This window comes from Panthera tigris, chromosome X (genome assembly GCF_018350195.1).
Source record: "Panthera tigris isolate Pti1 chromosome X, P.tigris_Pti1_mat1.1, whole genome shotgun sequence".
NCBI lineage: Eukaryota > Metazoa > Chordata > Mammalia > Carnivora > Felidae > Panthera > Panthera tigris.
Genome location: NC_056677.1, coordinates 101,857,048 through 101,871,395, shown reverse-complemented (window position 1 = coordinate 101,871,395; position 14,348 = coordinate 101,857,048). Strand labels below are relative to the sequence as shown.

Here is a 14,348-nt window from a genome sequence, read left to right as displayed (position 1 = left end):
AATGTGTAGTCTTCTGTGTCTGGCTTCTTTCAGTTAACACAGTGTTTTCAGACTTTGTCCATGTTGTAGCATGTACCAATACTTAATTCCTTTGTATGGCTGAATAATATTCCACTGTAGGACTATACCATATTTTGTTTATCAACTCAACAAGTGATGGACCTTTTGTGGATTTTCACTTTTTTGGCTATTATGAATAATGCTGCTATAAACATTCATGTACAAGTTTTTGTTAGAACACCTGTTTTCAGTTTTTTTGAGGGAGTCACTAGTAAAAGGATGCCAATTTCTCCACGTTTTGTCTATCATTTTAATTTTAGCTGTCTTAGTGAGTATGAAGTGGTATCTCATTGTGCTTTTAACTTGCGTGTCGTAATGATGTTGAGCCTCTTTTCCTGTGCTCATTGGCCATTCTTTAGAGAAAGATCTATTCAGATCCTTGGCCTGTTTTTCAATTGGTTTATTTGTTTTTTATTGATGAGTTTGTAAGGTTTCTTAACGTATTCCAGGTACAAGTCTCTTATCCAATATATGATTTGAAAGTATTTTTTCACTTTCTGTAGGCAGTTTATTCACTTTCTTGATGGTGTCCTTTGAAGCACAGAAGTTTTTAATTTTGATGAAGTCAAATGCATCTATTTTGTTTTTTGTTGTATGTGCTTTTGATATCATATCTAAGAAACTATTGCCAAATCCAAGGTCAGAGAGATTCACCCCTGTGTTTTCATCTGAGAATTTTATAGGTTTAGTTCTTAAATGTAGATATTTGATCCATTTTGAGTTAATTTTTGTATATGGTGTGAGGGAGCCATTTAACTTCCCTCTTTTGCTTGTGGATATCCACTTGTCCCTTACCACTTGTTGAAAAGGCTATTCTTTCCCCCATTGAATTGTCTTGGTGCCCTTGATGCAATTAGGTTGACCATAAATGTGATATTTTATTTCGTGACTCTCAATTCTGTCCCATTGATCAATATGTCTGCCGTAATACCAGTACCATTACTGTACCTGTAATAAATTTTGAAATCAGGAAGTGTGAGGCCTCTAATGTTTTCCTAGTTTTTTCACAGATGGCTTTAGTTATTCTGGGTTCCTTGAATTTCCACATGAATTTTAGTTCAGCTTGTGTACTTCTGGAAAATGGGACTTAGAATCTTTTTTTTTAATTTTATTTTTTTTTATTTTTTAAAATTTACATCCAAATTAGTTAGCATAGTGAAACAATGATTTCAGGAGTAGATTCCTTAATGCCCCTTACCCACTTAGCCCATTCCCCCTCCCACAACTCTTCCAGCAACCCTCAGTTTGTTCTCCATATTTATGAGTCAATTCTGTTTTGTCCCCTTCCCTATTTTAATATGATTTTTGTTTCCCTTCCCTTATGTTCATCTGTTTTGTCTCTTAAAGTCCTCATATGAGTGAAATCATATGATTTATGTCTTTCTCTGAATAACTAATTTCACTTAGCGTTAACACCCTCCAGTTCCATCCACGTAGTTGCAAATGACAAGATTTCATTCTTTTTGAGTGCTGAGTAATACTCCATTGTCTATATATACTACATCTTCTTAATCCCTTCATCCATCAATGGACATTTGGGCTCTTTCCATACTTTGGCTATTGTTGATAATGCTGCTATAAACATGGGGGTGCATGTGTCCCTTCGAAACAGCACACCTGTATCCCTTGGATTAATGCCTAGTAGTGCAATTGCTGGGTCGTAGGGTAGTTCTATTTTTAGTTTTTTGAGGAACCTCCATACTGTTTTCCAGAGTGGCTGCACCAGCTTGTATTGCCACCAACAATGCAAAAGAGATCCTCTTTCTCCGCATCCTCGCCAACATCTGTCGTTGCCTGAGTTGTTCATGTTAGCCATTCTGTCAGGTGTAAGGTGGTATCTCATTGTGGTTTTGATTTGTATTTCCCTGATGATGAGTGATGTGGAGCATTTTTTCATGTGTCGGTTGGCCATCAGAATGGGACTTAGAATCTTCATGGGGATTGCATTGAATCTGCAGATCAGTTAGGAAGTATTGCCATTTTAACAATAGTAAATCTTGTAATCCATGAATATGGATGTGTTTCCATTTATTTAGATCTTCTTCAATTTCTTTCAGTGTTGTTTTGTATTTCTCAGGGTACAAGTCTTACAAGTTTTTTTGTTAAATTCATCCCTGGTTTTTATTCTTTTTGATATTATATATAAGTGGAAACCCTTTCTTTTAATTTCCTTTTTTGACTTTTCAGTGCATGTTTCCATATTTATTCATTAAGCTTTGAATATGGGTTTTTTTTGTTGCTAATGGGAATATTATTTTCTTTTAAGGAGGTTATTTTATACCATGCTAACCCATGACTCTGAGTAAATGTTTGAATATGTAACATGTGATGATAAATTTGAGTTTCATATTCTAGTTTTCACCGAAGAAATTCAAAGAGATTGGCTACTCCGTGTACTATTGGTAATAATCAACATACTGTTCTACAAACATAATTTGTGTTTCAGTATATGAGATTGTATATCATGTCAGGAGAGCCAGAAAATTGGAAACCAATGTTTGTGAATACCACTTAGTGGTCATTATAACACACCAGAAGAACTGTGAAACTTTTTAGGGAAAGTGGAAATCTTGTGACAAAATTTAAAGAAATACTTGTACAAAGGGAATTATGTCTCTTAAGTGATAATATGTTCAACAAACAGATATACAGAGTCAGAATGCAATTCAAAATTAGTCCTTTAATTAATGGTGAGATTTTTAACAATACCATTTCACTTCTGTCTGAGGTGTATGTAATACTAGATGAGCTACTGTCCTGGAATGTAAAGTCTCAGTTTCTGAACATAACTGTTTACACTTACACACTAATGTATTTCTCAAGTGTAATATTCGTTAATGGACTTTTCCACACAATCAGCTATCTGTTATCAGTATCAGGAAGGTGGGGGAATTTTATTTCTAAACATATTTTATTCACAGTTAATTCCCAAAGGGTTCCATGTGGCGATAGTTTCAGTTCTTCCACTAACCCTTGTACCGAAACGTCAAAATAAGTGATCAACATTACTAAATAAATTATTAAGATTACTATTTTATTAATTCATCCAAACAGTATTTACCAAGTGCCTACTATGTATACAAGGTTCATTCTTCCTTTTTTTTTTCTCCTACCTACTCTTGGGTTATAGAACCAATATAAAAAGCATGTGTAATACGCAACCTGGAAAATCTGTCCCTGAAGAATTAAGAGTTGAATACGTATTTTTCTTCAATGGTTCATATAAGGAGAATCATACAAAGTTACTTAGATGGAAAGGGTAGGGTAAGTTTTCACTGTCCCCTTTAGATTTCTTCACAGCTTTTGATCATAGGGATTAGGGCTTGATTTCACACCCCCAATTTGTTCGAAGCACGGATACTCTAAATTTCACAAAGACTTGTTACTATGAAATAATTATTATGTTTGATGGAGCAAAAAGAAGATGGCACTTAAGCCGTGAACCACATTCTAGGACTAATTCAGGTGAAAGACCACCCGAAAGGCATTTATTGATGTCTTTTGAAGACTTTGAATGTGCTGTTGGCTGAAGTGAAAGGCAACTATGATCTTAAGGCATATTTCTTTTACGTGCCTTTGGACAGCATTCCCTTCAGTTAATAAAGCAGTATCTTCTTAGCTTAGATAGCTTTTATGGAATTTGCAAATGCCTTTACAAGACTACTAAGATTGCCGTTACGGACAATACCACAGCCTTTAACGTAGTCATTTTTACATGAGGACCTGGTATTGGAATCCTTTTAGTGACCACGTGTCAGTATCTTCTACTAATGTTTCACTGAGTTTTGTGCAGAATCATTAAGCCCGGTCTAGCTGCATTAAGTAGAAAAAATAAATACTTGTGTATGTCCAGAATATAGTCACTTACCCCTGTCTTATAAGGATGATTTTGTTAGTAATTATGTTATTAGTATTCAGGCATATGTCTGAGTCTAGATATAATGAAGCCTTAGTTTAGTCGGTAGAGCCACTGCACACGGTGTCTGTCACCAGGCCTGTGTATTTACCTTCCAGGTAGCTTGACCTTTTCGTTTTGAACTAAGCAACCATCAGTTAGCTTGCCATCCTTCAACACGGCCTATCTGCCATTGTTTTTTACCACTCAGCAGTTGATGCCTGTGTTGTAACCTATAAAGAGAGTGTTTAGCTCAAACTAAATTGGTGGATATTGGTGAGACTGTGATAAGTACAGTACTGCACAGTTTGATATGATCCATGGCAGCCCGCACTTGCTCTTGGATTTGTGCAAGGGCGTGTTCTGTTACTGGAGAGTTTGGTCTTCCTAGACCTTCCGATATGCTGTAGGAGTGTGACTGGTTAAACGACAATTAAAACATGAATCATTACAAAAACTATACCTGAGTGCCACATTTTAACTCTGCTGCTGACACTTCGCAACTGAAGGATCAGGGTCAACGTTAAGTTTGACCACACCTACCCCACTTACTTATATCGGTGCAGAATGTTTTTAGGAAATCACATCACATATTGTTTGCCTGCATGTAATTTTCTTCTCTTCCGCTTCCCCCTTTGAGCTACATCAAGAAAAAAATTAAAGAGTAAATTGACTAATAATCACTACATCAAAACCCATAACAAATTTTGAGAGAAGATAAAATGGAGCAGGTTGTTTAGTGATGTGGATTGCTAACAGGGAGATGTCTTCCTTTCTGATGCACTCAACTCTAAAGGTTAGAGGTTGAGAAATTTTCCATTTGCAAGCTGTGAGAATTTCTCTTCGACACCAGATTGCTGCAACTCGCTTGCTTTGCTATTTTTATTTAAATTATAGTCCACATGTTCATTCATGTTGTCATGTCTCTTCATCTATCTTGTTTTAACTCTGATGCAGGATCTCAAAGGGTAAGACCATCTTTTAAAATCATTTTTTATAAATGACTTAGCATATATGCTTCAGATATTTACTAGTGCTAGGAACTGGGAAACTCCAACAACACACTTCATGAGTTTCTTTTGATTTAGTGAATAACATTTAAGTAGCCTCGTTATGCAGTATATGATGCTATATACAAAGTGCAGAAGGGAAACACGGTGTAGCATTTGGTAAGGCTCGTATATAAAGGTTAATGTCCATCAGCCAGTTTTGCCCTGATTTTTTTTTAATGACCGCGTCTGCATTCATTAAAGGTCATTCATAGCACCGTTAAAATAGTGTTTGTCAAACCTAATTTTAAATTATTTTATATTTTTAATATTGTTTGCACAACCAAATGATGCATTTTAAGAAGTGAGAAGAGCCCCTGATGAGGATGGCAGTTGAACCAACTGAACATTAAGTTGTAAGTGGAAGTATGCGCATAAACACGGTCTATTAATTGTCTGCTCTTTCAAGACATTTGTCAGCTCCGGGACCTTAGGAGTTAAATGTATAATCAACCCTTTGGGGACAAGACTGTTCTGTCTCACATGGGAAAAAGTAACTTTCAATGAAAAATAAGGTCCTCAGTTGGTGATTTATCATCTCAAAGGGCATATTTTATTATAAATGTCAATTCCACAAAATTATGTGTCCTGTAATACATAATTATGTTCAAAATTGCATTTGAAATCTATTATTAACAGTTAACAGTGAACATTCTTAAAATAGTTATTACTCTTGGCCTTAACACAAAAAGCAATAATGGAGGTATTTTAGGGAGTTAAAAGCTGCAAGGCATTGGCCTCTGAATAAAGCCACTGCAGGTGTGTTTCTTAATGGGCTGTTAATTTTATAGCAAGTGAACACAAAGGACAGAGACCATGTGTGTTTTTAAACTGTGTTTGGTGTGGAGAAAGAGTTGATGGCTGAAAAATATAAAGGCCGTGTGGAAAGAGGCCAAATTGAATTCCCCCCTGAGGTGCAATCCTGTGGCTCAGAGTCAAGGCAAACTAATTCTTGCCCCTCCTCTTCTATCCCTTCCCTCCCCCCTCCACTCAACAGAGAATTCCACAGAAGCATATAGTAATGGAGTACCTCAGAAATAATTAGAAAACTTGGAAATAAATAATAAAGACCTTCTTGTCCAAACTCAGCACCCTCTCACACTAACTAGCTCCTTTTAGGTTTCTTGTATTTGCTACTGGCATTGTCTGAGTCACCCAAACTCACAACCATGGAGGAAGTTTTGACCCTCCCTCAGCCCCCATACCTAGTGTCCCAGTGTCCTAACAACCTTGCTTCTCAATGTGTATGCTGTGTACCATGCAACACGGGCATTACGGGAACTTGTGAGAAACATCCGACCTCAGACCTACTTTATCATAACTGCATTTTAAAAAGACGCCCTTCTTAAGCACATTCAAGTTTGAGAAGCGCTGCTCTAGAATCTTCCTTTATATTGTCTTCTTCCTTTTTTTCTTCTTCCTGAGAAAATAACTTTTATTATTATAAATCTCTTTATATTTTAGATATACTATACTTTTGACTTTTGGTAAAAAAAATGTCTTTAGATTTTACTTTTTAATTCAGAGTGATGACTCTTACCTTGTGACACAAGCATTTAGCTCATTGCTCTTTATTTTTTTATAATTTATCTTCCATCTTCTTTATGTTTTCCAAGTGATCCATCTAGTCTGTGCCTTCCCTGTCTTGCCTTAGTTTAGATAAGTTATTTTTTATCTCCATATTATTTTCTCTATGCTAGTGTGAAAAATAAATTTGTATTTTTTTAGTATTTACGCTTGAAAGTACAATAAGATTTTTTAAATGTATAATAATCTGAAGTTCATTGATATTTGTATCATTCTTTAGGATAACCCAGTTTTATACTTCTTCAGTAATACGTGATTTTTTTAACTTTATTGAGGAAGAATTGACAAATATAGTTGTATATATTTAAAGTAGACAATGTGATGATTTCATATACACATACAATGTAGAAATGATCAAACAGGTCAGGATAATTAACACATCCGTCACCTCACACTCACATAGTTAACTTTTTTGGTGTGGTAGGAATGCTTAAGATCTACTCTCAGCAACTTTCAAGTATGTAATACCATCTTGTTAACTACAGTCGCCATGCTCTATGTCAGATTGTCAGAGCTCCTGCTTATAACTGAAAATTTGTACCCTTTGACCTACATCACCTTGGTACCCCCTCCCTCCAGCCCTGGCAACCATTCTAGTCTCTGTTTCTATGAGATTGGCTTTTAGTCTTTTCTAGATTCCACGCATAAGCAATATCATATAGAATTTGACTTTCTCTGTCTTGCTTATTTTACTTAGCATAATGCCCTCCAGCTTCATCCATATTTTTGCAATTGGGAGCACTTCCTTCTTTTTTGTGGCTGAATAATATTTCATTGCCTGTGTGTGTATATGCACATACATATATACACACAATGGAGTAGTGTGTGTGTGTGTATGTGTGTATGTTTGTGTGTATCACATTTTCTTTATCCATTCATCCATCAAAGGATATTTAGATTGTTTCCATATCTTGGCTATTATGAATAATGCTGCAGTGAATGTGGCTGTGTAGATACGTCTTCAGGATCCTGATTTCAGTTCCTTTCCATATATACACAGAAGTTGGATTGCTGTATCGTATGGTAGTTCTTTTTTTTTGAGGAACCACTGTACTGCTTTCCAAAATGACTGTACCATGATTGCATACCCACCAATGGCGTATAAGGGTTCCCTTTTCTCCATATCCTTACCAACATTTGTTATTTCTTATCTTTTGATACTAGTCAACCAAACGGGTATGAGGTGCTATCTCATTGTGGTTTTGACTTGCATTTCCCCAATGATTAGTGATGTTGAGTACCTTTTCATATACCTATTGGCCTTTTTTGGAAAAATGTGTGTTCAAGTCCTTTGCCCATTTTTACATTGGATTATTTGTTATTTTGCTATTGAGTTGGATGATTTGCTTTTTTTTTTTTTTACTCTGGAGTTGTATGAATTCTTTATGTGTTTTGGATAGTAATCCCTTATTAGATATATGGTTTGCAAGTAATTTTCTCCCATTCTGTAGATGGCCTTTTAAATTTATTTAATTGTTTCTTTTGCCGTACAGAGCTCTTTAGTTTGGTGTAGCCCCACTTGTTTATTTTACAGGTGACTGGACTGTACTTATTCCACGTGAACTGTTGAGCCCACTGTAAATTTAGATCTTTAGGTCATTTCACCTGAATTATTGTTCCATAATTCTCTATCATCCTTGTGTTTCCACCTCTAAATCATTCTACCTTCTGCCTCAAGATTAGTTTTTCTAACGTATCCAAATATCTCCCTTCTTCTTAAAAACCTTTAATGACTCTCCTCTTTTTTTTTTTTTTTGGTACAAAGTATTCCTTTCATGTGGAAAATTCTTGTCAACAGCTCTGTTGAAATCTTCTCTTCCCTTTAAGGCCCATCTTCAATACTACTTCCCATAAATACCCTTTTCTAAATCATTCATTCATTCATTCATTCATTGAATAAATATGTATGGATCACATACTATTTGCATACATTCTTCTAGTTACTGGGGATAAAGCAATGAACAAAACAGCCACAGCCTCATGGAGCTTCTATTCTCTTGGGAGAAAATAGGCAATAAACAATAACCAAGTAAAACATGTGGTATGTTAGGGATGTAAGTACTAAGAAGAAAAATAAAGGAAGATAAAGGGCATAGAGACTGCTAGGAATGAGGAGTATCCTCCATTCAAATACTCCTTACTCCTTTGAATACCCAAATCATTTATTTTCCTTTACAACATGGTTATTTGTGCGTTTGTCCTTTTTCTTCTCTTATATTCAGAGCTCCTTGAGAGCAAGAAGCTCATCTTGCTCATCTTTGTATTGCCTGCATTTAACCATTTAAATTTAACCATTTAATAATGATTAAAATGAATCAAGTTATGGAAATAAATGTAACAGTAATGCAAGAGAAGGGAGATACTGGTATAGTGGTTGGTTAGGGAAGTCTTCTTGGAAGATCATTTGTGTAAAGCCCTGAAATATGGTTAGGGTGGTGGAAAAAAGACCTAAGTAAGTCATTTTGATATTTTTGTCCTGAAAAACTAAAAACCATCGCTTTATAAATTACAATTAATATTATCTGTAATTTTCTTTACCTTTAAAACCAGTGTTTCAGAAGGGACGGGCGATAGACACCGGAGAAGTTGACATTGGTGCACAAGTCATGCAGACCATTCCACCCGGCTTATTCTGGCGTTTCCAGATTACTATCCACCATCCTATATATCTGAAATTCAATATTTCTTTAGCCAAGGACTCTCTGCTGGGAATTTATGGCAGAAGAAACATTCCACCTACACACACTCAGGTATTTGATGTTATAGGTGTTTCTTGACCCTTTGGAGGGTGGTGGGATGAACAGTTCAGGGTTTGTGACTTGCAAAGTATGTGGGAATCAAAGGTGAAGGCAGACAGTTTTTGTAATGAGCAAATATCCAGAATAATCACACTCAAACGAATGAAAACAAAAATGACTGAGAAATATGCAATAGCATTTAGCAGAGCAGATTCAGAAAAGGAAGTTTAAGAAAATATTCTTGAAATTTGAATTCTGTTTCCTGGAATAAGATGATCATGAGTCATCCCAGCCCCCTCATCTTACTTAGCTTTTGGGACCACACCTCCTTCGCTGGCCCCATATGGTCTTGACCCCTTGTCCCGATGAAGAATGCAAATCAATAAGGGAAATGAGTCTAAAAGGCAGGTTTTATCTTATGGGTAGAAATTTTTTCTTGTGATTGTTAATAATAACTCAAATACGTAAATCTTCTGTGGTTTAGAAAGCCCTTCTATAAACGCTAACCACCTCATTTCTCTCATTTTCCCCCCTTATCTCTTTCTTGCACGAACCCATTTGGGGCCTTGCTCCATCTAAGAAGTAGCGTAAGGAATCATAACCATCAGGGGATTGCTTTTTTTTTTTTTCCAACAGATAGGACCATAGTCCACATCTTACCTTCTGGATGGGAATAGGCAGGGAAATAGAATGCCATTCAAATGTGACTCTTAAAATGCCCAAGGAAATGTGTGCCATGTGCTTGTCCACTGATTAGGGGGAAAAAGGAGGGGGTTCTTTGAATATTTAAATATGCTACCACAAAGGTAGTAAATTACGAATGTCCTCAAATTTTTGACTGTTTATTTGTTTTAAAAACTGTAAAACTCTTAAATTTGTAGAGAAGATCATGATAACTTTTTTGAGGGGAATGTGTGGTTTCGAGTATCTTCTGATACTTTAGTAAAATATCAAGATTCTCTCGCATAGTGCCAAATACAATTTTTTTCTATTTCTTGGTTTATTTATTTTTAGACAATTATTTTGAATACTCCAAAACTGAAAGGTATTTTATAACATTTATAAATATTGTGGGTTTTTCAGAATTAATCATATACTTTTATGTTTAAGTATAATTAAGAACGAGTAACTTCCTCTTTCAAAGCAAAGAAGTGTGGAAGAGAGCAGTTGAAGCTAGAGATGTTCGTTAGTCTGGAAGTAGAAGTAGTAGCTCAGATTTGCGTGTATTTGTTCCAGTTCGACTTTGTAAAATTGATGGATGGAAAACAGCTGGTCAAGCAGGACTCCAAGGGCTCTGATGATACCCAACACTCCCCTCGGAACCTGATCTTAACCTCACTGCAGGAGACAGGTTTCATAGAGTATATGGACCAAGGGCCTTGGTATCTGGCATTCTACAATGATGGAAAAAAGATGGAGCAAGTATTTGTGTTAACTACAGCAATTGGTAAGCTGCCTTGACTATTATTTTGAATTGACAGTATAATTCTAGAAAGACAGCAGTGATTAAAGTGATACAGATGTCATTTAAACCCATCGTTCATTCTGCCTTAAAGTCCTTATTCAAGATAGGTCACTACGAGAAAGGCTTATATTACTGTTGTCATTAATGTTGTTCAAATGCTGATTAAGATTTTCTAAATGCTCCATTATTTGCTGCTTTGTAGGATACTTGCCACGTACCTTTTTATGTATTTTCAACAGGAATAGTTACCTGGATGATATTATTACCAAGGCTGCACAGATGAACAACTTCAGTGACAAAGGGAATAAGCAAGAGAATCTCTGTTCATTCAAGATCCATTAGAAAAGACAAAGCAAATAAATACCTTTTTTAAAATGGAGAAACTAGCACCAGTCCAGCTCTTCTTTAGAACAACCGATTCTAGAACCATTAAGGCTTCAAAAACCTACGAGTATTCAGAGAAGGGTCTTAAGGGTAATAACTTGGACCACTCATAGCCCTTTCTTTTGGAATTTTTTAGCCCCGAGGGAAAACATCTCATAGACATAGTATTTTATTGTGTGAATCTTCCTAACACACATGTCTTTTAAAAGAAGGGAAAATATTTTACAGCTGTCCGTATTCTATCCAACTCTCACCACTTTATCCTTTAGTTAACCTGTTCAACCATATGTTTAGGAAGATGTGTTGACTGTTAATAGACATACCATCTGCTCTTTATAACAATTATGTTCTATTTTTACTTGATGCTGAAGACCTTGACCCAGTAGAAAATGGTATTCCAGCCATTATATTAACAAAAACTTTCCTCTAAAGTAATCAGACTATAAAAATACACCGATTATTTTTTTTTCCCCTGGAGAAAAACTCCATTGATTTTACATCTTCAAAAGACAACATATTTGTTAAATTAGAAAAAAAAAAAATTGAAGTCCTGACACTTTCTTGCAACGCTAACAGACTCAATGGAGCAGATTTAATAGATGTACCTTTCATGACATTGTTTTTCTATCAAGGCCCAATTTTGGTAATGCAGATGCCAGTGAGTCATGGGAAGTTGAGTTCCTCCTAAGAAATCAAACAGTTAGAAGATCTAAAATATTTGTGAAGATTTTCTCTCTTCCTGTTATCCTTACCAGTAAGCTCAAGTTAAAACACTAACCCAACTATTAACCTTTCAAAAATCAATAGACCCAGAAACATGCTTGAAATTTTTTCCTGTCCCTTACTTCCTCCCAAAAAGAAGCTAATCTTTGAGATAGAATTCCTATTATCCAGATATCACGCTGTCAGTTTCATATGCAACAAAGTATTTGCTTCTTCCTTATGCAAGTCACGTTTTTTTTCTACTTTTCTGTTGTGTTTTTAATTTTTTTTTAAATGTTTATTTATTTTTGAGAGAGAGAGAGACAGAGCATGAACGGGGGAGGGTCCGAGAGAGAGGGAGACACAGAATCCGAAGCAGGCTCCAGGCTCTGAGCTGTCAGCACAGAGCATGACGCGGGGCTTGAACTCACAGACCGTGATATCATGACCTGAGCCAAAATCGGACAATCAACCGACTGAGCCACCCATCCGTTGTGTTTTTACGGTTAGAAGTAACAGAAACACTTCTGCAATTCCACTTAAAGAGAATTCAAGTAAATTTCTGAAAAAAATCACAAGTATTAAGTTATTTGCTCTAAATGCTCCCCATTAATTTTTTTTATGTTTTTATAATTTAACTGCAGTAAAGAGAGGCTAATATATTTGATTAAACAATTTAAGCTTTGTATCAATTTGACTACGCTAAATGCTGTTCTTAGCTGTTCGTTCTCTATTTCATGATGTTAGAATCGGTTGATTGATCTTAACTCTATTTGGTCCACTAATAAGGATCAAGACAATATTAGCAATAAGCATTTATTGAATGACTAATATAGGCTAGCCACAGGCCTATATTAATATATATTATTTTCCAGTAGTATAGACAGAGTTGTCAATATCCCCTAATCTCAGCCAACCTGCTCTATAACATGATAATATATACCACTTATGGAGTGCCATTCTGCCCCCAAACACTGTACCAAATGATTTACATTCAATAATCTTGTTTGATTCCCTTCACAACACTGATAGCATAGGTGTAGTGATATTTATATAACAAATAAGGAAATGGAGGCTTGAAATGAGTAAATAATCTGATAGAGTCTCACAGCCAACAAGTGGCAAAATTGAGATTTGAGACAACCAAGTATGTCTGACTCCAAAGCCCATGCCCTTCAGGCCGTAATCATTCCATCAGATTATCCATTACCTTTAGTTTCTCCCATAAGAAAACCTGCCAGGAGCAAAACCCATCATCAGTGCAGATGCAGATATCGAGGGGTTTTAGACTCTAGAATAAAAGTAGAGTTTTATGCATAGAACTTTAAAATCATTCTCGACTCTAATGAACTGCAGTTGAGGAAGTGATTCTGAAGGAAGATTAAAAAGATAGAAGGCAAGAGGCACCTGGGTGGCTCAAACAGTTAAGCATCTGACTCTTGATTTCGGCTCAGGTCATGATATCACAGTTCGTGAGTTCGAGCCTCACATGAGGCTCTGTGCTGACGGTGCAGACCCTGCTTCGGATTCTGTGTCCCTCTCTCTCTCCCCCTCCCCTCTGTCTGTCTGTCTGTCTGTCTCTCTCTCTCTCTCTCTCTCTCAGTAAATAAATAAATAAATAAATAAATAAATAAATAAATAAATAAATAAATAAATAAAAATAAACTTTAAAAAGGATAGAAGGCAAAATTTCATGGAAGCCAACATAAATAGAAAAACACATTGTTTCTCATCACTAGTTACTTATGTGTTCCTGCTGTAGCCATCCTCCTCCTAGATTCCCTGGGCTGTCCCAGTGTCTCTTTCATACCCAGTGGAGGTGGCAGCTTCCAGATCCTCCCTATATTGCCTTCTCTTCTCATTTGCATTGCTGGTGTTAAGTTCTGTGCAGCAGTGTGGGCCCAGAGACAGATCTTAGATAAGTCAATAAGATGTAGGGATTTTTATTTATTTTGATAGCAAACTTTATTAAACATTTTTTCTACAATAGCTACATTCCCACAAGGCTGCTTGCATAAGGTTGTCAATAGGAGCTGGTGTGAAATTACATTCAACTATATTTACCTTTGAAAGCTTCCTCCATGACCTCCTATTAACCATCCAGGGCGGGGGAAATCCAAATGTAGATTTAAGAACTGCCACTATCGCTTGGTACAAGAAACATAGATTAAATAGAAACTGGAGACGTAATTGTTCCGTCTTTGAATGGAAAAAACTCTGTGCCTTTTCAGCACCTTTTAAAGAAGTTAATGATTTTATGAAAATAACGAGTGTTTTAAGAAGTTAAAAATGGTTAGCTCTTTGTCAAACGTTCCGTTCCCGTCAGACCAGTTGTCGCTCAGCAAATGCCACGTATAAATTTCTTATCCAGTTCAGTTTTCTAGCACAGGGATCAGAGAACAGGTTATCATAAACCTGCAAAAAGCTATCTGATGTATTCACACAGGGGTGACAAGAAGAACCTCTTC

At 36.0% G+C, this 14,348-nt stretch overlaps 1 protein-coding gene across 1 annotated transcript in view; it reads left to right on the top strand.

Annotated features, from left to right (window-relative positions):
- Positions 1 to 14,348, top strand: part of TENM1 (teneurin transmembrane protein 1) — a 734,132-nt gene that overhangs the window by 465,744 nt on the left and 254,040 nt on the right. Inside the window, exons 9-10 of the mRNA XM_042974325.1 lie at positions 9,142 to 9,341; positions 10,566 to 10,776. Coding sequence (XP_042830259.1) covers positions 9,142 to 9,341; positions 10,566 to 10,776 — 411 coding nt within the window. The remainder of the gene's footprint in view (positions 1 to 9,141; positions 9,342 to 10,565; positions 10,777 to 14,348) is intronic.